The sequence below is a fragment of the Molothrus aeneus genome, chromosome Z (assembly GCF_037042795.1).
Source record: "Molothrus aeneus isolate 106 chromosome Z, BPBGC_Maene_1.0, whole genome shotgun sequence".
NCBI lineage: Eukaryota > Metazoa > Chordata > Aves > Passeriformes > Icteridae > Molothrus > Molothrus aeneus.
This window is the reverse complement of record NC_089680.1, coordinates 31118688-31145406: the sequence shown is the minus strand read 5'-3', so window position 1 is coordinate 31145406 and position 26719 is coordinate 31118688. Positions and strand designations below refer to the sequence as shown.

Genomic DNA, 26719 nt, shown 5'->3' with positions numbered 1-26719 from the left:
TACTTTTATACGAATGGACATTCACTATACCTTACATATGAACATGACATTTGTACCTGTGCATTACCCTGTCAGATGAAACATTACCACCTTAAACACAAAATACTGCCTTAATATTACATTAAAAGAAAAAAAACTGCAATATCTTTAAATTGAACAAAACCACCACTCATTTGGTCATCATCCCTGCTTAAGTCAACCTGTAGAATCCTTTCCAGTAATTTCTAGCTCAAATTCAGAACCTTGTTTGTGTCAAAACACATATTTTAAAAACAGATGGCTTCAATTAAAGGTTTTGAATAAAACCCTAATTCAGGATAAAATTTGTGCACTTTTTTTTGCCATTAATGTGTTGTGTGATGGTATCCAACTAGTGGAACTTACCAAGCCCTTATTACTCAACTACAGTCATCTGTAATTTCTTATACATGCAGATACTTCTGGTACATGAACTTCTGACCTCTTCCCTTGTTCTTTATGAAAGTAAATTGTTGAATCCTCAATAGGCTCTTATTATATGGTAAGCTGTTTAGTTATTAAACGGATCTCAAAAAAATAAAGAAAGCAAATTTCATCTTCTGTACCATGAAGCAGTGGTCTTATTTTAGTCAGATTCAAACAGGCAGACTCACAGAATAGTTTGAGTTGGAAGGAACCTTTTAGAAGTCACTAAGTCCAACCAAGGGACATCCTCAACTACATCAGGTTGTTTAGAGCCCTGTCCAACTTGCCATCAGATGTTTCCAGCAATGGGGCATCCACCACTTCTCTGGGCAACCTGTCCCAGTGTCTCACCACTCTCACTGTGAAAACACTCACTGTAAAAATCTCACTGTAAAATCCGATCTATACCAATCCTCCTCAATAAAACAATTACCCCTTGTAATACTGCAAGAGGCCCTGCCAAAAAGTCCAAGTGTCATAATGCCACAAATTATTTAACATGTATTCATTACTGAAAAAGCATACAGAAACCATTTCTTCCTGCCCCAAGTCACTGACTCATAAGCCACTCCAGTTTTACTGTCATGCAGAATGGACATTCAACCGTCAAGTTTACACTGATCCCTGTGACAGGAACCCTTGCTATTTGGAGAAACCCATATTGACAAAAAATGTTCTATCAAAAATATCTGAATTTCAATCATATGCTATTAATTCACATTACTGTTTATGGTGTCTGCTGAAAAATGCAAGATCAGTTACATAATGCTGTGTTTATATACAGTGTGTTGTATTACAAAGAACTTAAGTTGATGTAGAGATCAGGACACTTCTCTTAATCCTTTAGTAGCAGTTGAGCTTCTGGGAATAGGAGTAGCTTCACAGCTCTTATGTATATTTATCAAACAAAAGACTACAATGCTGAACATTTTCACAGATTTTTTTCACCTGCGATAGGACAATCTCTTACAGTTAACATACACATTTATCAGAACAGGTTTGCTAGACTTCAATGAAAGCAAAAAGCACTGCATCCCAAACAACATTCCAAATTTCATCTCATGCTTATAAGCACCCCTGTATAAACGATCTCCCAGTAATTCCACTGTTACTGGCAATCTCTGGTAAGTAATGAGCAACATTTCCAAGGAATACTTTCATCAAAGTAAATATCCCTCCACCATTCTCCCTGCTTCTTTTATCATCATTGCCTTCAAGAAACAGGAATGAACACAAGATTGCTTCCATTTCTCAAAATGTTTTTAGCTGTTCCTTATTCCTGAAAGTGTCTTTCTCCCTAACATGTACAAATCTTTCCCCTTCCTCATTCAGAGCACTCTTAAAGGCTCAGTTTTTAGTAGAGGTTTTAAAAACTAATTTATGTTAGTCAAAAGAAAGTCTTCTCTATCACATTGTTACATATCTAACAATAAAAAAAATTTACCATGACAATCACAGTGATGGAAAAAATAATTGTCATTATAAAATCTCAAAAATGGTGATCACCTGGTGTATTTTATCTTTTGAGCTTATTGTGTGGAACAAAATATATTGCTAGACTCAGATGAGAAAAGGTATAAATATCAAATAATATCTTAGCAGAAATTAAGAAGAAAATATGTATCTGAGGACATGACATTTGTCCACCAGAGCTTACAGATGTACAGAAAGGAAAACATGAATAACAGGTGATACAATTTCCAGCTGCTTAATATGAAGAGAACCTGAACATTATCTTGGTTTCAAATTAACAGGTCTGAAAAAAAAAATCCATAAAATATTTAACATACTGAAATTAATCACAATGGCTACAATAAGACAACCGATACAGAACTGTCAGATAAAACCAGTGCTCATTTGCCACAGGTGAAAATGAAAAATTTAAATGTAACAGAGAAGCAGCAGAGTTTTAAACTGCAAAATATGAACAATATGTCAATGTAGAAATGTAGTAACTGTGTCAATTAAGATAGAGAAAACACTGAACTCCTGGTGACAATTTTTTTGCTAAAAAAATTTGAAAGTGGGTAAGGGACTAGAATCTAATGAAACAGTCTACACAGAGTGACATACTTTTGGCATGCTGTTACCTCAAGAAGCTGTTGCAAGACAAAGCTGCTTCCTCTAATACAAAAGATGACATCTCACTCACTATCATACTGAGCAAGTGGTGTGTGAAACTAGAGGAATCTGTGAAGGCAGTCTTTAGCAATATACTCCCCAATTATTCCTGTGGCTGGGGAATTAGGGGAAGCAGGAAAATCATATGTAAGGGGAAGGAGATAACTTTCCAATTGCTAGGGAAGGATTTCTAAATGTAAATACTTTGGCAGTGAGTGTCAACGGTTAATGTAAAGCAAACCAACAAACAAGCAAAAACATTGAGAAGAACTACAAAATACCATTACTGTGTAGAAAGTTTCATGAGTAAGCTGGCATGCCTACAAGTGGGAAAAGACCACTAATTCAACTGTAATCAAGCTCGTCTAGAATCAGGCACAGAAACTAAACTAAACTATTAAGACAGGGTTATATAGTATTTGAAAGTGTCAAGAGATTGAAATAGCAATAAAATTAGAGAAACAATTTAATTTCAAGTGCCTTTACCTTCATTCAAAGATAGCATTTTTTTAGCAGTTTATTGAACCAACCTAAAGGAAATTACTTATATTTGATCCTGTGAAACTCTTCCAGCTTGTCTTCCTTAAAAATGCTCCAATTCCAGCAACATAAACTCTGTATACAGTATGAAAAGTTAAATGCCTTTAAATTACAGTTTCCATGTAATAAAATAATGCAAAATATACATTTATAATATTCTTATATTTGTATATAAGACTATTCAGTTCAATAGGTGTAGTGCCATTATGTACATTATTAACATTTTCAAAATATGTTAACAATTCATCTTTTGTTGACCATGTTAACAACATGGGAAGAACTATTAAGGCTGGAAAATGACACCAGTATGGAAAAGCTTAAAAAAAGTAATTTATTTGCATACTGAGTTATTGTTCAATGCACGTAAGTTGTGTACCTGTTCTTTCAAATAAAATCAATTCTGATATCTTTGCTATCGCATATTCTCATGACAATGTGAGCTGCAAAGAAGTTACTAAGAGACACAATTGTCAACTGAGCCCAGAGCTCAAAAACTCAACAAAGGAATCAAAACATATAGCACAGACAAAAAGGACTGTCTTTTGCACCCTAATTATCCTAAGTAAGTCTCCATGGTATGCAAAAAGAATTGAATAAATGTTGCAAATAGCAACACAAATATTAGAGACTCTTTCCCAAATTATCTTTTAATTATTATCCTCAGGATGCCTAAAACAAGCATCTAAATTAAATATTTTTCTTAATTTCTGTAAAACTTATAAAAACTGCCAATAACATTGCATCAAAATCTGATACATCATTTACTGTAGCAAGAGCCCAATAAACTTCCTATTTTCTCTCAATTAATATATTTCAGAGATTCCTTATTTAAAGGCACGTTCAAGAAAGCATATCAGACTGTCCTTCTAACTATCTGCTCGACCCCTAATAGCCACAGGGGGTTTGATTTTTACTAGAGGCTTGGCTTCCTGAAAAGATTCCTGTCAGTTCTAATCCTGTAATGATTTATAAGAAAAGACCTGGCAGGAGGAACTACACAAGAATGTTGTCATTTAATACATATACATTTAACATACATGGTGTTAACCACATAGATTCCCAGCTAGTCTGTTCAAAACTACTGTTTCACTATTCTCTCGCTCTCAAAATATAAAACAGACAAGTTCTTTAGAAAAAAGAATCTTTCAATAAAGATGTAGTATCTTTACAAATGTAATAAGCCAGAGCACATGATAAATTAATACTGAAGAGAAAACTGGGCCAAATTCATGGAAGTGAAAATTCCAAGTTCTCAAGCTGACACATATGAAATGAGAGAACTTTTAAAGTAGCAGGTGACTCAGCATTTTACAAAAACATAAATCCCATACAAGCGCCTGGAATTAACCCTGCAAAAACAAGGTTCTGTATACTCACTGACTTTTAGATGTAACAAATTACAGGCAAATCCATCTTTTTAAATATTAAATAATTCATCCTTAAAGTAAACAGTTAATAGACACTGCTTCTGACAATGTTCAAAATAAATGTCAAAATATTTTATGCCATTCACCAAACTGTCTGAATATTTCCTTGCTTATGTGAAGAGTGACTCAAGTAAAACAAGTGGAATACTCACCCCCCATCAATTTTCTGTAGGCAAGACACAAAGCAATTCTGTTCTAAATTCTGCTTTCAGTTTCTCTGTCAGAAGAAACTTTTCAGTTTCTCTGTCAAAAAATACTCATGTCTTTAGAACATTTAAGTTTATTTGAAGAGTAAAGAACCATGGTATCTTCTGCCTCTATTCAGTATTTTAAATGACCTTTTCAATTCAAAGATTTATCTCAAGTCTTTAACTAAGTTTTCCTTGCACTTCTAGATTACTGAAAACAAAGGCTTTAGTAGTTTAATCCATAAAGAAAATAATGAAGGAACTGAACACTCATCAGTAAAAGCTACACCAGAGGAAGTGTAGTTATCTGCAACCTGGCTTCTACAGACATATTTAGTGCCAACAGACTCACATACTTTTTTTTTTTTTGGTTTTTTTTTAACTTAGAAATAAAAGCCTAATACAGTGATTCACAGAGAGCAAAGCTGTTTTAGAATAAAGTGTCTGAATCATTAATATTTCTGAGCCTATGCTATTAGGCAATATGCTGTGGCATAACAAAGCTCCTTTAAGGATCCTCCTAAGAAAAACAGTCTTAAATTTCAGAACAAACAGAATGGTAAGCATGAACACACAAGAAAGTGGTGAAGATTCTGTTTTAAAAACATAAAATTAACACCCTAAAATAGAAGGTATGGGAGTGGAAAAAAGATACATAAAAAGGGAGAAGAAAAAAAATAAAGGTATTCATAAAGTTACCCACTTGACAGTGCTTATTATGACTGACATTCCAAGCAGCAAAACACAACACTCCCAATTTTTGTACTACAAGTAGTATACACAACATTGATACAGAACACTATCTGTTACGCTGCTCTAAAAAAGGTGAGGACTATTCCCACTTAAAACAGTAATTTGCAAACTTCTTGCAATCCCTAAGACTCCAGAAGGGGTACAGACGGAGTACAGCGACACTTGCTATGAAAGAACAAACACAGCAATAAATGACAAAATAACAGTTCAGGAGAAAAGGTATAGAAGGAGCTAAAGAGGAGCAAGTGCATCTGGATACCAGTATGACTTTCTACATTTCCTATGCTTTGGTTTGTATCCTAGATTGGTCTTGGCACAGGCAAACCTGATTCTTTTAAAACAATACATAACTGAAGATTGCTCTTCTAGAGCACACCTGCTAAACCACAATTTTTAATGTAATGCCCTCCAAGGGATCAAACTACTGTAGTCTGAAAAAAACACCTCTCAAAACGTGTGTAAGAATTTCAAGTTCTCAGCACTAAACCTGTCCTTTACAAATCTACTCCCACTGCACCCCATGGTTGCTGAAAAGGGTATGGCCTTATCTCATTAAGAGTGACAGACAGTATGTTATGCTTCTAAAAACGGTCAGAACATTGGAAAGAAAGGGTAATTTACATAAGGTATTCACAATTGCAATACAGCTTTTGGAAGAACATAAACTGGTGACACTGTGTTGAAAAACAAGATACATTAGGAGCATGTGGCAGATGTTAACAAAAATCTATTACCTAGCACAACTAATGCATTATATGAAAAGCTGAAAATGCAAACCTTTAAGCATTCAATATTTTTTCATTAAAGTTTGTAAAATGCTAGCCACAATTCATAAAAGAAACAAATACTCTCTCTATAAAGGATGGGTATGTTTGTCGAACGACCTGAAAAAATATCTACCTGATGTATTTTTAGTATGTAACACTTGATTGATTCAATGTTCTGGAGGAAGAACAGAAAAATCAAGCTTCATTTGTAACTAAGTGAATAGAAAAAGCATGACAGGAAATGTCTGTGTACATGCTACTGCCACTGCTAAAAGGACTTGCTCAGACATGTTTCTTCAGCTCCTACTCCTGAAAAGAAGTTCATTCAGAATTTAACTGGGAAAACACAACTGGCTTTACAAGTAATGCCAATTAACTTCAACAACATATTGCTATTGTTCAACAACATATAAACTATTCTCATACATATCAATACTTACAAGGCCTGCTTGACAAATACAATACATTAAAACTAAGGCTATGGAGAAAAACATGCACTTGTTTTCTTCCCAAACACGTAGTGAATCAAAAAACATTGGGTTTTGGCAAATTGTCTAAAGTAGCACTCACAGTAGACTTCTGTAAAAGTTTTCTTTCCTGTACATTGCAACGATTACGCAAATATTAAGATGTCTATGTTTTTTTTTATTTCTAATAATTTAGGACAATTATGCTGCCTTTTGAATTATCCTCAGTTCTGCCTTCATTGTAAATATCTTTATATCTGAGACTCTGAGCAGTATGAATATTATTTAACTTTTAACTGCTATATATAGAGAATGCATATAAGTAGATGTGTCAATGTTCTTTTAAAAAAAATAATAAACCCTCAACGGAAACTTTCAAACAGCCTAACGGGAAAATTACACAATGACATAAGGAAGAAGTCAGAGAAAACAGAATTGTGAAGCACTGCTCTTACAACAGAAACAGAAGTGTATCTTCCCAACCCGAAATTTCCTCAACCAACATTATTTAACACACTTTTCCCCCGCCTAAGAAATCAGGAGAAAGGACATGAGTTAGTACAAACCTTATGTCTTTCCCAAACCACTATATTCGCTGTTCATAAACCACGAAGTGACAGGTACAACAGGGTGGGGTTTTTTTTTCCCCATCCTGCAAATACATCTCCACCCATAACTATCGACGAAAACACATAGTACAGACTAAGTCGGAGGGAAAAAAAAAAAAATCACCGTTTCTTTCCCTAAACTACGAAAGCAGCTTAATAAACGGAAGACAGGACACACGTAGAGCCGAAGCGGAGCGCTGACCCGTCACTGTCAGCTCTGCTCTGCTCTGCTCTGCCCACCCCACGCCTTGCGCGCCGCCGGGGAGGCAAAGCCCGAACGGGTCCGAACGGCTCGCCCTTCCCTCTCGTTCCATCCGGAGCCGGCCTCATCTCCCGCCCCTTCCCGCCGCCTCCACCATATTTGATTAGGGAAAAATTTGGCGCTCAACCCCCTCAACTGTCCTCCGAGTCCCGCCGGTTTGAGGCGAGCAAGAGAGGCTACATCTCCTCGCCCTTGAAAGCGAGCAGAGCCAGAGAGACCCTTCGCCTCGCTAAAGATAAAGCGAATACCTCTGCACAAAAGACAAAGCAAACATCGCCCCGGGCAGTACCGTCGCCCTTGGTAGCGGAGCTCCCCTCCCCCGGGGGCACTGAGGCGATACCACCGGTCGCGGAACGGCGAAACCAAGATGTCGGCCGCACTTCGTCGGAGTGAGACTACATCTCCCAGCACGTCCTGCGGCACGAGGGAGGGGCAATGGCGCTCGGACTCACGGCCGCGCAGGGCAGGACTACAACTCCCGCGGTGCGCCGCGGCGGGGCGGAGTGCTCGTCGATGAGCGCCCGCCTCACCTAAGATGGCGGCGGCAGCGGCGGCGGGAGCGCGCTGAGCGGGTGCCCAGCAGGCGGACGCGCGCTCGCCCCTCCTCCCCTCGCTGTCCCAGTGTTGTGGCTCTGGCCGCGGGCGGGGTCTGAGGGGCCGCGGCGAGGGGATCCGGGGGCTGCGAGCGTAGTTGCCGGCCGGTCGCTGGCAGGGGCGGGCGGCGCTCGGTGGCGGCACCCGCTCGAGTAGAGCCCGGCGCTCCGGTCCCTTCGGCAGAAGAGGCTGCTGTGGGCGGGGGCCGCTCCGGCTCTTTCCCAGCTCGGCGGTGGCTGCGGCTCCGGTCTCCATGTCGGACAACCAGAGCTGGAATTCCTCCGGCTCTGAGGAGGACCCCGAGACCGAGCTCGGACTGCCTGTTGAGCTCTGCGGGGTGCTCAGCAAGGTAAGCCGCCTCTACCCCATTCCTGCGCCCTGCCGTCCCCCGTCTTCCTCGCTGTCAGGCCCGACCGCTCCGGGGGTTCGGGCCGAGGGGCCCGGTGGCGGGGGGGCCGGGCGGCTCCGCGGGCGGCGCTGGCACGGCCGGGGCACCGCCACCTGACGGCGGAGCCGCTGCCAGGCAGAGCCGCGGTGGCGCCGGGCGCCCCCTCCCTCAGCCCCGCCGCCCCCTGCGGCCGGGGGGAGCCTTTCTTCGAGCAGAGTCGCGGTCCCCGCCGCCCCCCGAGCCCGCCGGCCGCACGGTGCGGGGCTCCGGCAGCCGCGCAGGGAGGGCGTCTCCCCCGCGCCTCGGGCTCCGGCCGGAGCGGCGCCGGGCCTGAGTGTCGCGGCTACCCGGGAGCTCCCGGAGGTGCCCGCAGCCAGTCGTGTTTCCTCGGGAGCAGGCACGGCTTTGAGTGCAAGTATCAAAACAGGGCATTGAAATACTCCTGCGACAAGAGATAACGGGAGGAGAGGAAAAGGAAAATGGCTATACGGCTTATTTCCCCTTTTAAAAATAACCGTAGTTATTTTCTCTTTTATCGCTGGAAATAAGGTAGCTTCCGAGCATGTGTTGGTTTATACTGGAAAAATTTATTTTCAGAAGTACTTTAGAATATTGAATTACTTAGTTTCATACGGATATTTTTTTTTTATTACAGAAGGTATATTCAGAATAACGCTGAAATATCTGTAAGATTAAAGCACTATGTTTTGAATTTTTTTTCTTGTCCTACGCAATAAGGCTAGGCACGAGCCATCGTAGGAGGCGCGGGATACAGAGATCTTACACTGCCCTGAATGCGTAGAAAACAGCCATAACTGAGTTCACACTGTTGTGAGGGACTTTGTGAACTCCTTCCAGAGGCTGGAAATGTTTCTAACCCCTGAGATAAGAGGAATGGTTAGTAGAAGAGAAGGATCTCTGCTCTCGTTTGTAAGATCTTGTCTAATAGTGGATGGTGAAAGGAGAGGATGAGATGGAGGTGAGATAGTTTAGTTACAATAAGAGGTTTTTGTTTGGTGTAATTTTGCTGTTTTGTTTGCTTATTTTCACAGCAAAGTTTTCCTTGGGTAAGATGCTTCCATCGTTAGAAGGGAAGTAATTTGTGGGATGTAATTAATTTTTATGTTAGCAAATTAAATACAAAGTCCAGGTGCTTTTCTCAGTGGTGTAGCAGGTGAAGCCATAGCTTCTGACATTCTAGCTGAGGTATGTGCAAACTTTTTACTTTTCTGGATGATTATGCTGAGTGTAGCAGAGAGTGTCTTTCCCATGAGAACCCGGAATTTAATCTGAATAGTCAAGTATGACGAAACCTGTCTCAATGAATATGATTGAGGGGTAAGGTTACCTTTTGTTAGTTGATACCTCAGTAATTATTAAGGTAAACTAATTTAAATGGACTGGTAGCATACTGAACTTTCTGCTAAGGAAATACCTATTTTTAATATCTTACTGTGTATAATTAAATTCTAAAATCATAGAAGTAGGCTGCAGTTCACTGTGTGAGTAGTAGTTTTAGTAGTTCTTGCCTTCAGTAAAGAGAAAAACTGTGAAGGTAATGGAGGAATTTGGTAAGAGAAACTTGTTAAAAGTGTATCCTGCTGGTCTTTTGAAATGTTTTGCAACTCTAGGCTTTTTTCCATTGTATTTCCTGCTAATGATTTTAAGGTGGATACAAAGAAAGAACTTCAGTGGAAGAGGCTTTCAGGAAGCATGCGAATCTAGATGCTTGGAAAAGCACTGGTCTTTTGTCAAAACCTCGTGCCTACCCATGTATACTTAAAGGATGGCACATTTGGATTGCAACAGCAAGCTTTGATTGCAACAGCAAATGCAAGATTCACTGCTATGTATGTTTCTGTTAACTTTTCAGAGAACGAAAGGTCTTTTTCTTTGCTTTTTTTCCCCCAAGATAACTTTGGACTCTGCCTTGGAGATCTTGGGAGGAGTTGGGAACATGAGAGATAGGAAAAGAGGAAGGCAGGAAATAATACACCTCTGACTGCTTGTGCTACCACTTCATGCACCAAGCACACTTGAGGCTTTCTTTAAGTAATGCTGCCTTAGCAATTAGATGTATTAAGAGATGAAAAAGAGCTTTATATTTTAAGAGCAAATCAAGGTCTTGCCTACATTTGAAAATTGTTAAGAATTTCTTAGCTGTAATTGTTTTCTTTAGACCTCGTCATCTTATTACTAAAGTTAATGTGTAATTATGGAGTATGTGTTAACTAATGTATGTGGTATGAAGTGGCAACGAGACTGTTAGTTGACTTTTCCCCCTCATCTTTTAGATTACAAAATAATGAATGATGGATAGACTTAAATGTTAACCAGAGATTTTAATGAAGGAACATTTGTCAAAATCAAAGAAATGCTTGTATGATAAGATTGATTTCAATGCCTTTGTTTCTGTTTTTATCAAATGTATGACATTTGCACCATGACTGATTAATAAGTATCAGTGTATTGTCAGAATTATGGGATAGTCCTGATTTTCTATCAGTGTCAGATGATTCTATGAAGTTCATATGATTCTACAATGTGCAGTCAGAAAAAATGTTGCAAATGTAAGAATAGTAGTCAGAACCTTCGGTCATTTTTTACTAGATGTCTCTAGAATTAATCCAGAATTTGTTCCTGGAATATTGGTTTTATTCAGTATGTGAATGTGGAATATCTAGAAAAATCTGAATAGCAAAAACATAATTGGATGTCTGCTATAATCAAGTATCCTCTTAGATGGAATTAAAACCTAAAGCAGTATCTATGGGCAATATTAAATTATAAAGCACTGAGTCCTCTAGGCACTACAGTAGTTATTTACGGTGCTGTGGGATAATGGCATGTTTGTATTTATATGAAGATAACTTTATATCATATTTTATGTAAAATAAATTATTTCGTGTTCCACTTAAGTCTTTTAGCCTAGCTCCAGATTTTAAATCAGGTGCCTAAACTCACCTTAGTCATTAATAGGTTTTTTTCCCCCTCCCCTGTTTTCCTCAATTTGTGTCAGTATGTTTATTGCCTTTATTGTGACTGACCTTGGCAGTGCAGTTGGAGTCCAGACATCTCTTGTCTTACTGACCCTTCAAAACAATGGGTTTTTGGTTGTTTTGGGAGATTGTAAAATTATTCTAGGATCTCTGAGGAGAAAAAAGTTGTCATTTAAAAAGAGCTTGTAAAAATAAGTTACCTTTTTCTTCAGGTACTCAAAAGCCTAGAAAACATCCATTGTTCTTTTATTGCTGTCTTATTGTTGGCTGATCGCTGGAAAATTTTTTTACAGTGGACCAACTATATTCATGGGTGGCAGGATCGATGGGTAGTTCTGAAAAGCAACACACTCAGTTATTACAAGTCTGAAGATGAAACAGAGTACGGCTGCAGAGGCTCTATCTGTCTGAGCAAGGCTGAGATTACAGTAAGTACAATTTTATTATTGACATCATTCATGTTTTGAGGTGCTATATATTTGTGTCTGGTGAAAGCAAGCACGGGTATGGCAATTCTTTAAGGTCATCTGTTTATGACAGTGGCATCAGTGGAACACTGTGGAGCAGGGCAACGAATTCCTAGTGCTAAAACAAACTCTTTTAATTTGTGGCTTCGGCAAGCAACTTTTCACTTCTTACACTAGAGGGTTTTGTGGGTGGATAGGCTGTCTGCCTCTGAAGGGTGCAAAGTTTTTTCCATGGGTCAATTTAAGACCCCCAACCAACTTCCTAGAGGAGGTACCATCCTTCACAGTCTTTGCTCTAGAAAGAGGTAGTGGTTCTTTGAATGTGGTTCTTGACTTTCTGAACACAACTCCAAAAGAAAATGTTCTTCTCTGTTTTTCTTCTTTCTTTGAACAAGTTAGTGTGTTGTTGTTTTTGTCAAATGCTAAAAGAAGGTTTGGAATAGACTGATAAGAATAAGGAGCCTCTATATAAATGAGTATAAGTGTTATGAGGAGTGGCTGAGAGGGCTGGGGTTGCTTAGGCTGGAGAAGAAGAGGCTGAGGGGGGGACCTTATGTCCTCTTAAACTATCTGAGAGGAGGTTTTAGCAAGTTGTATTTCAGTCTCTTCTTCCAGGTAGAAAGTGGACAGATGAGAGTAAATACCCTCAGGTTGTCTCAGGGGAGGTTTAGATTACACAGTAAAAATGCTTCAGAGAAGGAGCTGTAAAACATTGAAACAGGATACCCAGGGTAGCAGTGGAGTTACCATCCTTGCAAGTGTCAAAAAAAGTGTGGATATAGCACTTGATGGCGTGGTGAGTGTGGTGGTGCTGGGTTGATGGTTGGACTTGATAACATTAGAGTTTTTTCCCAACATTTATGACTCCATGAAAAATCAAAAGTATTAATTGGCCTTAAAGATAAAGAAAAAAATCTGCTTTTTTGGCTTTTAGAATTACAATACACATTATGACTAATAGTTATCAAAAAGCATGCTGTTAGCTCTCTGCAATACCGGTAAATATTTCTGTCCAGTTACATGATTTAGAGTAAAAATAGCCGGACTTTCACATAGCACACAAATAACTAAAGTAGCGGTGTTAAATCTTAGCATGTATGTTCTTATTCCACCAAATATGTGGAATTTTTTCAAGTTGAATTAAGGATGACGAACAAGAAATATTCTTCCTTACTGATAAACAGCTTACAAAGAGAATTTTATTTAACACCTCTTGGTTTTAAAAAAAAAAGACTGAATTGATTACATCAACCGAATGTATTTTGGAGAAAAGCATGTGAAGAAAAGGAGGTTTTTACATTTAGATGTCTGGCAAGTATTATAGTCATCTAAAAATTTAAACAGTGCATGTAACATGTTTTATTTTTTTGAACTGTTTGTGCTTCTAGAACTTCCTCGGGATGGGTTCTCACTGAGGTTTATCTATGGCAGTCTGTTGAGCCTATGATCAGAACTTCCAAAAATCTATCAAGAGGCAAGAGCTTAGCATGCCAACCAGGCATGGAGAGGAAGGTGTTGGCAAGGATGTAGCCAAAGGGCATCTGCAAGCATGCTGTACAGCACATCTCCAGCTGTGGTGGTGGAGTGAGAGCTTATAGGGATACCACCATTTCTGCTGGAATGTTTTGGTACATTGCAGTTTACAAAAGGGAAGCAAGCTGGCAAGCATGTCTTCAGACTAGGATGTATGTAACAGTGGAACTTCTTACAGGTACCTTTTTTTTTTCTGTCTGGCACTTGTTAGATCTGGTAACTTGGAGTTGAATTGATGCATCTGTTTTTAAGTTCTTGAACTTCTTGAATACATGGAGAAAGAATTAAAAGCATCTAAAGATTAATCGAGTATTTTAGTTCCATTCTTGTTCAGGCTCGTGCTTTGTGAATGCTATTTGACAGTTCAGTTGGTAGATGGTATTCCTGAAAGCTAGTAAGTTCCAGTTAGTTATATCTAGCTGCAATTAAAGTTATTGTTTAGAAGTTGAGGAATACCATTGGATCATTTCATGTCTCTAGTATATAGAAATATACTTTTGAAACTGTCTTGTAATTATTCTCTCTTTGTTTTTCAGAGAGTGTACTTTAATGCCAGAGTTTTAGCATTGATGCTTCTGTTGCTTCTGTAGCATTGGTAATTGTTTAGAAGCAAATTGAATATTGTATTTTGCACTCATGTTAAAACTTAAGTTTTCAATCGAAAATGGATTATGCTCAAAGATAAATGTTTAAGGCATTCTTCTTGAGGCACATAGTTGATCTTTACTTCTGTATCCTCATAATGTCTTCAGTAACTATAACTTTCCAGCATGTATTTAAATGCATAGGAAAACACTAATAGCTGATAAAATAAGTGTTGAAATGGTAATGTGTGGAAACTGCCTTTGCTTTCAGTGGAACTTACTATTTACTGAATGATTAGTAATTAGTTTGGTAATGAGGGGATGTCAGGTTTCTTATTGGCTTAATTGAGTTGCACTGATTTGATGTGCTTGATATCTTAATCTTTAATATTTTTCAACAATTTTTCACTATACTGTAAGTTCAGTTTCCCTTGATCTTGCTGATCCAGAGTCAGAGGCATTAAGTACTTCTATCTTAACCTGTTGTATTTCAGTTAAGTTTTCTGTAGTATGAGATGGTGTTGATAACTGTAGTGTTCCCTTGTAGGAAAGGGTAGCTGGATTTTCATGAAGCTTTCTTTTAGGCACTTGGATTAGGTAAGCATGTTTGAATCCGATGAGGAATGTAATGATTTTTTGTGCATTGTTAACTCTACTGTTACTATAAAATGACCACATTTTGTTAACATATAAGCATAAATTTGGAAATTTGCTGTCACTGAGCAGTATTACTGTACCTTCAGCAATGAAGATGAGTCTAATTATAAGTCGTAGTATTAATTGAGACATGAATGTTGTATGCAGAAACCCACAGTTGCTTCTGCTCTTGTTGTATCATTTGTATTTTACTGGGTAGGGATTGATAGATAGTTTTACAGGAATATTTTGTAAGACACCCATCTCTTCCCTTTATTTGATGAAAGAATACTAGTTAAATTTATGCTTATTAGCATAGCTTTTTTGTGTGCTTCAAGTGCAGAATTACATTGTCATATATCCAGAACAGGTATGGCCATGTGATGGTAACCTGTCATTGAATGAAAAATTGAATGAAATAGGATCTGGTTAGACTACTGTGACTGAAAACAGCTGATTTCTCTGGAATAGATGAACAAAGAATGATTATTTATTGTATGCTGACTGAATTACATCAAGTAAAGAACTGGCCAAATGAATTAAGTTTGGGGAAGGATGATGAAAGTCAGTATATGATGCTAGGTGACTTGCTTTTATCCACATAAGACAAAACACCTCAAAGGTGTTTAATTGGTTTATAACAGGCTGGAGGCTGAAACTGAAAATGAAAGTTCTGCTGTATGGTCAGTGGATGAGATGAAATTATGCATATTATAGAAAGTTCATATATGGACAAACTTAAGCTTTGTTATATTAATCTAGCCTGTGCATACTAAATTAGTGCTGTTGATGGTAGTCAGTGCCAGTTGGTCTTCATTAAGAATACCCTTCTTTATCTTAAAGTTTTGTAGTTCATTCATTCTTGAAGTCAGACTTCCAGTGGGGAATTCTGTGTACAAGGTTAGAATGGATGTTCATGGCAGTTGTGTAAATGTGGGTCCCTGGGGCATGGTTGTGGAGTTGGAAGGTTTAGGTCTGTTGTTAAAAGAGCAAAAGAAAATGCCCTGTAGATCTGGAAGTCCAACTTTCAGGCAGCCTGGTCCATAAGCTTGTGCTGTCTTTGCTTTGGTTGTTGTGTCTGTTCTTACGGTGCCATCACCACTGTTGTACAGAGTGACTTGCACTAATTCATGTAGTCACAGCATGATAAATCAAGAGTAAAATGGTATGCTCTGCCCCCACTTCAGGCAATCTAAGAGGAAGGCCAACATTTAATTTAATCGTGGTAGGAATTTATATTAATAGATTCTCAAATCTCTTTGTAGAATTCTTAATAACAAAGTGTTTATCTGATGAATTCTAGGGGGTTTTGCCTGGTCAGAGTAGCTCTTCTGCATGGATGTATAAAGAGGATATTAAAAAATGTTTAGAGAAATGTAATGCTTGGTAAAATTTTAAGAGTGCTTAAACTCAGCTATGTGTGAACTTTGTATTTTTTGTCCCTAGAGGTGACTAGCTGCACAGGAAGAGTTCCAGAAGCTTATGTTCCAGCTTAAAACTTCAGCTTTTCTACTGATAGAATCTATATTTGCCATGTTGTTTTAATCCAGTGATTGATACTCATCTTCTTTCCTGTGTATATTATTTATGTAGAAAAACTTTTTGGTTTTAGTTGCTTCAACCAGGTGCAATAACTGTGATGCAATGGTTTTCCTTGGCTTTGGTTATATGCAGTGATGTAGATGCTTATCAAAACCTTTATGGAAACTTGCTGTTGGTTTGTAGTTTGGGGTTTTTGGAGTACTTTGTTTTTTTATTGTGTTGTAAAGAGACAATTAGATAGGTCTGTGGAAATGCCTGAACTAGGACTGTGCAATAAATTCAGTTTGCATAGCAGAGATAATTTCAAGTAAACATGTTTGTTGGGGCTTTTTTCTTCCAGAAATTGGAAAGAACAGTTGCTTAATGAAGGCAGTAATGACATTTTATATTAATATAAAATTGCGAGCCAGCCATTTAGATTTAGAATGAACTTCTAAAAGGCGTGGGGGTTGAGTATCTGTTATGAATATCTGGAGCTCAGGAAAAGCAAGAAAATGGAAGTCTGTCTAAGGGCCAGCTTAGTGAATTGTCTTAGCTTTTTTTCCTTTCTAAGTAGTAGTAAATTGTAAAGAACTTCATAAATATTCATTTTATAAATTAGGACAGATGTAAACATGTGTTACTTTTAGTTTACAAAATGAACAAGAACCCTATCCATGAAAGAGCTAAACTGGCAGATCGCAATTTTAAATTTCTCATTTCCTGGTAGTCTGAAGAGAGACTGACATGTTTCTATCCAGTAATCAACCACTAAAAATAAAAATCTTATTCCACTTTTTAAATATATGGTTAGTTGAACAGCCACCTTTCCTCACTCTAGTAGTATTTCTGTTTTATTTATAGAGTAATACTGACCACCATTAATAATTCGGCACTTGTGAGACAAAGTACAAATTGACATTTTTAAAAATAGATTGACAGGTTAACAGAAAATGCTTCATGTGCTTATCAATTAAAACACATGCAGAACTTTCCTACGAATTTTTTTCACAGAAACATCAAACCCTACGAATCTCTGAGTTTCATAATAAAGATGTATCTTTTTAATTGAAGGAGATGTCAGTGCTAGAGAAGTGTTCTTAGTAGCATGAAGAATCATATCTTGCAAAGCAGACTTTCAAAAAGTCATCTTGACATTAACAGTATATTGATGTGGGTTTTTTACACTGTATAAGAAATGTTTACATTTTACAATGTAAAATCTAACAGTATTTTGGACTCAGTTGATGTGTTACATAGAAGTGGTATAGAGGAAATAAAGTTTGGATTTACTTTTTTTTCTAGCTACTGTGTCAAAATTTGATCTTGCTAAGATACCTGCTTATGATAAAAGAATGCTGTCATTGCAGTTGGTATCTACTCTTAGGTTTGCTTGAGTTTGTTGCTGGTTAAGTTGAATGGGAACTGGTAGGTGTTAGTTTGTGAAAGTTTTTATTAAAAAGGCTAAGCCATGAGACCATGCCCTGGGCAGAAACACTAGCACTAAATTTGTAGTAATTGCTGATTGCTTGGATAAATATTGTTTCCAACTGTCTGAGGCTGGAAAACAATCTGGTGTAGCATGACATGATGGGCATTTAATTGAATAATTAATTTTTTGTAATTTGATAAAGTATCTTCTCAGCCTTAGTTGCTACTAAAAAAATGACCTGAGTAAACTAAGACTTATAATGTAAGCCCTAACTAGGTCAGGGTTTATTTAGGTCATGTGGCAATTAGTACTATTTAGGTTTGGTGTGTGTCTCAATCAAGTAGTTAAATCAAGACTGGTGGGAGATTTCGGCTAAATGGGAAATGGACATTCTAAATAGAGGCGCATGTATTTAGGAATACTTAGTCATATGTGAAAGGCCTGAGGTGATTTTGTTCTGGAGAGGAAAATGCCAAAGAGCAACAGGATAGGGAGGAAGGGAAAGGGGGTAAGTGCATAGGAGATAATGACACTGGGCTGCTGCTGGTGTGGCATGTGGAAGTTCCTTGAAATACAGGGTTTTTCTGGATAATTAGCTTTGGCATTCACATCCTTTGTACAAATTTGTGTATGCCTCTGAGTTATCTGAACCAGCCATTGTTGGGTTGATGTGAAATGAAAAGGTGTGTATATATTGAACTTCTATAAAGTGCTAATATCCTGGTCAAGCAAAAAAGAATTATTTGGCATGGTGGAGAAATGGATAAGTTCTTCTGTAGTGTGTATTGAAGAAATTAAGTCAGAAATGGAAAAATACACATCCAGATCATCTCAGTGAGGCTGTTCTTTGTACTATGATGCAGGTTCTAAAATGATTAAGATGTAAAAAAATCTACAATGTACATTAACCAAATATCTTACTCTTACTTAATATTGCTGAAGAATTAGTTTTTAGTATTTGAATGTAATCATGTGTTACCACACTCTTGAAACTAAGGCTGTAATCCAGCAGTATTTGTCGTTTTGTTATCAGAGAGAAGACAGTTCCACAACATGACTTCTTTAATTAAGATAATTAAATTGTAACACTGTTCATTATTTGACATACACTTCAGGGTCATAATACTTGCCTGTGGATCAGTATATTGGAGCAGTTTCATGCTGTGGAGTATTTCTTGCAGATGTATACTAAGTCTTGAATAAATTCAGTGGTTTAGGTATTGAAGCTATGATTTTATAGCTCAGCAAATTTTTCTATGCTACTTGCAATCCTTATTCTTGCTCAATCTGAATTTCTATGCATTTTTGTAAGATTGATTTATAGTTGCTTTCTTGTTCAGGAATATGTTTGGTTCATATGTCACCCCCTCCAGGGTTGTACTGTTGCTCAACAGTCCTCCTAGGCAACTTGCTGTTTATTATCTGGTGTGTCTTGTGATAGCTGTTAATGACGTTTTCAACAGCTCTGTTGAGGTTTTTTACAATATTAGACCTCACTTTTGGGTATGCATTCATAGAATATGAAGTCAAAAAGTCAGAATATTTTCTGTCTGCTAATATGCAGCCACAGCTGGCCATCTCTTTTTTAGATGCTTCCTGAAGATTAACTGAGTTTTCTGTTCATACATTGAAAATAGTTTGTCATAGGTGACTGCTTGTGCGTTCTCCTCCCAGTTAATCTTCTTGCCTCCTCCTTTAGACATATACTTTAGTTGCTATTTTCCCATGTTCATGTTGAATTCTAGTTAGGGTGAAATCAATCAGTGTGGCCAATTTCACCACTTATTAATTCTGTTTGATGTGTTTTCCCTCTCAACTGAAGCCTATCATTCCTTAGTTAAGAGGACTAGTTGGAACAGAATTTACTACCCCAGGTGTCCATGTACTTAACTGAGGTAGTACTGTAACTGGTGTCTAATATATTCTTAAAGCTTTTTAAGTTGCTGTCTTTTAAGGAAAAGTGTTGCTCTTTCTTAAGTTCTTTTACAGCTTTTTCAAAACTAATTATGTGTGCACATATACATCTATATGTATACGCATGCAAATATATATTAAAGAATTAGAGGTAGCTGTGATGGCAGAGTTTAGACTGACAATTCAGTTCAATTTTGAACTTTAGAATGAAAGCTTTTAGACTGACGTTCATTAGCAACATGCCTTGTCTTTTTTAATTAGTTCTTACAGACTTTTAATTATTGCTATAAGTTACTACACAGTAACCATTATAATTTTGTATACAAAGCAGTCACTTATATCTGACATCCTAAATTATCTGTAACTACGCAGTACCATCTAGCCACTACCATATTTCTAGCCTGATAGCTTTGTTCTTGATGGTCCTAGTTGCTGAGGTGAAGGTAACCTAATTGGAGAACTCTTCAGTGAGGGATGGGGAAGGTTGGATGACAGGACAGTTATAGAACTGTAGCATACATCTTTTGCCAAAACACACACACAGACCCAAATTAGGATCCTTTGTAAGCATCTTTTAATAAATGACTGGGGCACTGTGATGCTGGAGAGGTGGTCCTTTCCCAGGCTGCAGCCTTGTGGCTTCCTTGCCCTGTTGCTCAGGTGTTTGGGTTTTAAGTAGCCACTGCTACCAAGAGCAAAACCAGCCTTCCCAGCTGTGGAGGTTGCATGTTTTCACTGACTGGTATTTGACCATTAAGGAATTGTTTATGGTTCTGGGGCTATGGCTTTTCATCTGTGTCTGTAGTTTCAGGGGTTTTGATATCTCATGCTTAAATTTTGTATCATAACTAGAGACACCTGGTTCCAAGGTCTAGTTGATAGAGCCAGTTTTCATAGCAAGTTAATGAGATCAGCTCAGGGCTGGGAATTGCATAGTTAGCACAAGTCCTGTTGCTAATAATGTTCATACTGCATTTATAGAAATGCTTATGCAGTTGCACTGTGTTAAGTTGCTTATGTTTGGATTCAAACCAAGCTAATCTTAAGTCTTAGTGTGGTGCTTTGGCAAGTACATCAGGCCTTTATTCTAGCTGGAATGCCACTGAAATTCCTAGAACAGGAATCTCCATTCCCATCACCATGAATCTAGGTCCAGAATGTTCTACATTGTCAGCTCAATACAGTGCTGTGAAGCATGGCTTTTCTGTTAGGGTGGAGTACCTTCTCTGGATATTCACTCATGGTTTACTTGTGAAATCCATATTGTTCTCTTGACACTGGTGTATGTGAAAGTGCTGGGTCTTCTGTGCCACTCTGCAGTATACTGTGTGAGGTACAACTAAATTAATATATAAATACTTATCTTAGGAGTGCAGCAGTGTGAGTGTGATTCCTATGTTTGACTGTCCAATAAAACTAACCTTTAAAAAAAGTGGCTCAGACAGTGTTTTCTGCATTCTCTAAAGTTGATACAAAATTGCTTGGCTTCCTTCCTGATTAATAACTCTAGTTTATTGCTGCATATTATGTGCTTCCTAAGAAGTTTAACATGGTGATTTGTAATCAATTCTAGCTTGATGTTTTTCTATAGTTTTTTTTTCTTGGCTGATGCATGTTGTTGGTAGGTAATGCAAATATTTTGTTCCAACTAGAAACCTGAGAGGTATCATATGAATTTGTTTGTAGGGGATTCACTTAGACTTGGTTCTCACCAAAGCAGTAATATGTATGCTTCCATTTCCATTTCTGATAGCTCTAAAAGTAAGTCTTATGAGTTAGACCAAGTTTGAAGTTCTTCAGACTATTTTAAACAGGACAGACCCATTAGTTATATCCTGATTTTTCTCTGTGTGTCTCTAAATCTGTTAATACCAATTTACTAATCCACTGAGCTTTTACATGTATCTGTAGTCACTAGTAAATCACTTAAGGTGACATTTGCAAGCACGTGCTGGTTTACAACTATTTCAGCTTTGCCCTCTTTCTTCTAGTAAAAGAGCACCATTCAATGTCTTTGACTAATTTTTAGCTGACATTTCAAGTACACATTTGTTATACTCTAGATCTTGCTATTAAGTGTTTTTTCAGTAGGCACTTGAGAATAGCAGTGTCAGGGGTATGTTTACATATAAACCAACACAGCATGACTACCTCCAAATTCCACTTCATTAACACAAAAATAATTTGATAAAATAATAATCTAAAAAATCATATAGTGTAAGATAGTGCCCTGTAAGATAGATTGTTTCCTCACAAATAATTATGAAAATTGTTTTTATATTATCACTTTCTGCATCTGAATCTATTTGGAAGGTGTGCAGGAAAACAGATCAACCAGGTTTTCACCTGAGATCTGTAATTTCAAATTTTAAGTGTGGTTTCAGTGCTAAAGTAACATACTATGTACACTTGATCCAGACTTAAAAGGACAGCTCTCCCATGAGAGAGCTTCTTTGCAATGGATTAAACCAAGCTAATTTTAAATTCTGCTTACATGCTTCTGCTTTCACTGGCCTCTACTTTAGCTAGGTTTTGAAAAGATAAGATCATTATTTATTTTTAAATATCAATATCAATATTTTTAAATATCAATATCAATATTTTTAAATATCAATAGTGTTCAAAGGCATTTTGAGAAGAAAATATCCTGACTCAATGCTTGAAGTGGAATATTTGGGTAGGAGCAAATAATGTAAAAACATTTAATAGCTTTTATAATTTTAAGCCTGTTTTCTTTGTAAGTTTTTTTTCCTACATGAGCAAATATGCCATTATGAGAAAGTTTTCTTTTTAATATGCTAATGAGCTAGAAGTTAGATATCCCATATTTTGGCCCTAAAGGTTTATCACTTCCAATAGGCACAGAACTGTCTTATTTACTTGCTTGTTTGTAGTAAGGTTTTCCTGTACTGTCGTGGAAAAAATACAGCACAAATAAATGTAAAAAGAATACAACCAGTCAATGTAACTAAAAAGTGGGTTCTTACAGCTTAATAATAATGACAAGGAAAGGCAAGACATTGCAGTCCAGTGTTTCTATTAGGTTTTGACTGGATTTTAGAACTAAGAATGGGAAACTGGAATGTTGTGTTGTGACTCTTGGTAGACCTAAATTTGCCAGATTTGTGGATCTACTTGGCTTTTCTTGGGGGCAGCAGGGCGCACATATTGCCTATATAGAAAATCAGAACTTGTAATGTCTTTCGGGACTTCAGTACATTATTAATAAAATGTATTATAAGTAATGAAGTAATGAATGCTTTCCTTAAGTGGTTCCCTTCTGAGACTTAGATCCACAATAGATATTGATATTTAAAAAATCCTTGCAAAGTTAATTACTTCAATGTTTGTAGTTCTAAAGCCAAGTGTCTTCAAAAATAAATCATAGTGACAGAAAGATCTTGATGAGCTTTTATGATTGCACTGAGTGTACCTTGTGGGGCTGGGGTCTGCCATGCAGCCTCCATGAGGAGACTCCTGGTTGTCCCGCACAGAACATGGTCAGCTTCAGTGGACACAGTGCAAGGCGCTCACAGCTGAGCCTCACAACCACTGCGTTACATCGCTAGGTAAACAGAGTTAAATGGCAAAAATGCTGCTCAGCAGTGTGTAAGAAAGAGAGGGGTGAGGAAAAGGTTGTGAGAAAAACTGGTTGGGCAGGAAGAGATGCTCCACCCACAGAGTGAGATCCCCTGCAGCCTGTGGAGGAGCATGTTGTGCAGGCATTTTTGGTAACCTGTGCAGAGAATCATACCGGACCAGACAACCACGCTGCAACCTATTTAGAACCCAACAGTCGCTGGATATGTCTTAACAGAGGCTGCAGCCTCCAAAGAGCCTATGCCATAACAGGTTTAGCCTGAAGAATTGCAGTGATGGATACAATCCTTGCTGGAGCATGTGAAAGCATGAGGAAGGAGTGGCAGAATTAAAGTGTTAGACCATAGCCCTCATTCCCTGCTTCTCTTTTTTCTCACCATCCAACTCTACTTTGCAATAACTTAAGCCAGTTTTCCCTAAATCTAATTTGGTTGACCATGCTGGCAGTAGGTAAGTGATCTCTCTGTCTTTAACTTGACCCATGAGCTTTTCAGTGACTCTGGAGAGAAATACACTAACTTGAGCAATACTGCTCTTTAGTATTTAATAAGGCACTAATGACAATGTTTTGACTGGTCTTGTCTGATAAAATCCTAACTATGCATAATATTATTTGGTAAAACAGATATTGTGATTCAGTTGATAGAATGTTTCCACTGATGACTTGAAGTAATATTCACCATGTAGAATGCAACTTTAAAATTATGTGAGTCGTACTTCATTTCACTACCTTTCTGTTCAAAGTTTTTTGAAAGTTAGCATGTTTTCAGCCATTTTACAATTTGGAAGCAGGGGACAAGTTCTTCACAGTTTGGATCTCTCATTAATTAAGTGCTTTCGAAAAATAATTTTAAGATGTGCACTTTTTCAAACTTGATTTTTTATTTGCTTTTTTCTAGCTAAACAATGGCAGCCTTTGCCAGTTCCAAACTGGTTTTACGTGGGAGTTGAAATAGAGTTTTCGTGTGTGCTTTTAGAGCTAATTCCTTCAGTCATACAGCACAGATCTTAAAGTAAACTTTTTATTTTTGGGGTTTTGTTACCACCTCAACATAGGTACATGTACAATGTGTTCATATAACTTTTTTTTTCTGGTATCAAATAGGTTCTTTTTTTCCTTTATTCTCATAGTCCAAGTATGTACTTCAGTGTTAGCCTCAGTTCCTAGTAACTGCTATGTATTTTCTTGCTTTGATATATGCTGCTTACTGAGAATCATGGAGTGATTTTTTTAGTTTTCTTTATTTAATGTTGTTACCTGCTACATCGCATTGCTATCCATTTTTCTATTCCATCAAGTTAACTAATTTTTAAGGTGCTCTTTATCTTATTTCTATAGCTCATCATATCTTGTGCCTTCTCTTTTTTTAACATAGGTTACTGGTGTTTTCCATTGCATGCTAAATTATCACATGCACATGTCTCCCTTTGACCAGTTTGCTGCCTTCTGTTGTGAGTTTTCCTTGCTTATGGATGAATACAGTGCTCTTTTGGACTTCTGTCTGTTTTGAAAGTAGTACCATGTTACAGATACAATTTATTTTATTCTGATCAAGGCTTGTGCCCCTCTGTCCTTTCTTGTCCTACCAAATTATCCTGGAGTGATCTTTTGAATTTCCTGTTGAAAACTTGGGAGGATAGAGGTGGTTTTGGCATTTGAGTGAATACATCGAGGTCCAGAACTTATTGAATGATCTGTGAAAACAAATAAGCAAATCAGTAAGTTGGTGGTAACTGCTCTGAACATTTGGGTTTTTTGTGGAGGAAGTGGTAGTTTGTTCAGGTACCTTATAACTGGAGAATTTCAGGAAGTTGAAGAACAGTGCAAAAAGGATGTTTTTTCCTGAATGCCATGGGAATTATAAAAAGCTAGCCAGTAGATAAATTGTACCTAGCATGGTAGGACAGTGACACTGTTAACATGGGAAATGCTGTGTGTTCAGCTCTCTTGAGCTGGAAAAGTTGTTTATGAATAGTTATAGTCTGGCTTGTCTCATTTTCCAGGCTATAACTTTTTGTGTCTACTTTTATAAGAGGTATTTAAGTTGAAACTGGTGAAGTTTGTTATCTTAAAAAATATTTACAAGCCTATTAACATGAAGATTCTTGCAGATAGGCATCAGAGTTGCAGAGTGGTGTTTCAGTATTTCCTCAGCAGATGAAACAAAGGGCAGAATGCACCAAGTTGTATTCCAAGTGGAAGAGAAATGATTGCCAGGTGGTTTGTCCCTATACACATGCTACATGCAAAAAAAAAAATTCTGCAGGCATGAGTTACAGCATTTGCATCAATGAAATATATGCAAGTCAGTTTTACTTGATAAGGCTCTTTTTTGTTTCTTAAAAGCTGAGTATTTGCTTTTTTAATAGCTTTACGTACTCTGATATAAGGTATATATGTGTAGGCTGTTTTTCAAAGAAAAAACCTGAAGATTGATTACCAAAACTTGGACTTGTTTACCCAATTTTCAACTAAGTAACTTCTGATTGACACCACACTCAAACCCACTCAGAAAAAAGAATGAGAAGTTCTCTTAACTTGCTTTGTGTTGCACTAAGAGAAGCAAAGGGGGAATATCAGGTTTCATGTTTTAGGTTAGGCTAGATGACAGCCTCTATTGAATTTATGCTACTGACATTCATGTCTGAGATCTAAGGAATTGTAATTTTCATTTTCTGTAGTCCTCTTTTGTATGTCTTGTGACCCAGTTCCCAGCTTGGGATTTTCTTAATACAAAAAACCTTCAAAATTTTAAAATAATCTCGGTTTAGGCAAGTTCTAGTTCTGCACTGAAAACAGTGGCAGAAGCACACTTTAATAATAGTAATATCAGACTTGAGTTGTATCTGCTATGAACCACCCTGGCTTTCCTCAGTAAGGAAAGGACAAAATGCCATTAACACTACTTGGAGTAATGAGAGAGATCAAGCAAAAGTTTTTTCATTCAATGTTGGGTTTTGGGTTTTTTTTCTGACATGGAGTACTCTTGAAGGTTATAAAGTATATAAAAACACTTAATCTTTCCTGTGTGATTTACCTTAAACACCCGAACCAGTATTTTTCAAGGTGATACTGCTCTAAAGCTTGTTTTATGAATACCTCAGGCTTGACAGTTGTATAGCAGGAAGGATTTTGTGGCAATGAAATCAGCTATGACTCATGAGACCCAAGCTGGCTACTGACTTCCTCAGTAACTGTAGCCAAGTCAGTGTTTTTTCATGTAAACTGCTCTTGCTTAGAATGTTCAGAATTTATGAGCTTGTATCCATTGGTTTTGGAAAGATCTAGGGTGCTTGAATACTTGGAATTGCCTTTGTTTCTGCAGGTGTGCCTTTGTTCTCTGCAGGTGCCTTGGAAAAAAGCTTAGGAGTCCTACCAAAAGGGTGTTTGTGGATACTGGAGGCCTATTTCTTGCAGCATGTTCTTAAATGGAATTATGATTTAGCTGTGGTGGCTTTTTGTTGGTTTTGTTT

The 26719-nt window shown here is 37.6% G+C and overlaps 2 protein-coding genes across 4 annotated transcripts in view; one reads left to right on the top strand and one right to left on the bottom strand.

The window, feature by feature from the left end:
• POLK (DNA polymerase kappa) overlaps window positions 1–7951 on the bottom strand; it is a 34278-nt gene extending 26327 nt beyond the window's left edge. The window contains exon 1 of one of the 2 annotated variants that reach the window (XM_066569664.1): window positions 7867–7951. The gene's annotated coding sequence lies outside the window, so the exon portion shown is untranslated. Of the gene's footprint in view, window positions 1–7273; window positions 7486–7866 lie in introns of those variants that run through there. The other variant, XM_066569662.1, reaches the window with a different exon arrangement.
• Window positions 7952–8288: 337 nt separating this feature from the next.
• The window catches only part of CERT1 (ceramide transporter 1), a 79860-nt gene continuing 61429 nt past the window's right edge, over window positions 8289–26719 (top strand). For both annotated transcript variants that reach the window (XM_066569053.1, XM_066569052.1), the window contains exons 1-2: window positions 8289–8520; window positions 11852–11986. In XM_066569053.1, the coding sequence (XP_066425150.1) occupies window positions 8425–8520; window positions 11852–11986 (231 nt within the window). In that variant the 5' untranslated portion in view covers window positions 8289–8424. The remainder of the gene's footprint in view (window positions 8521–11851; window positions 11987–26719) is intronic.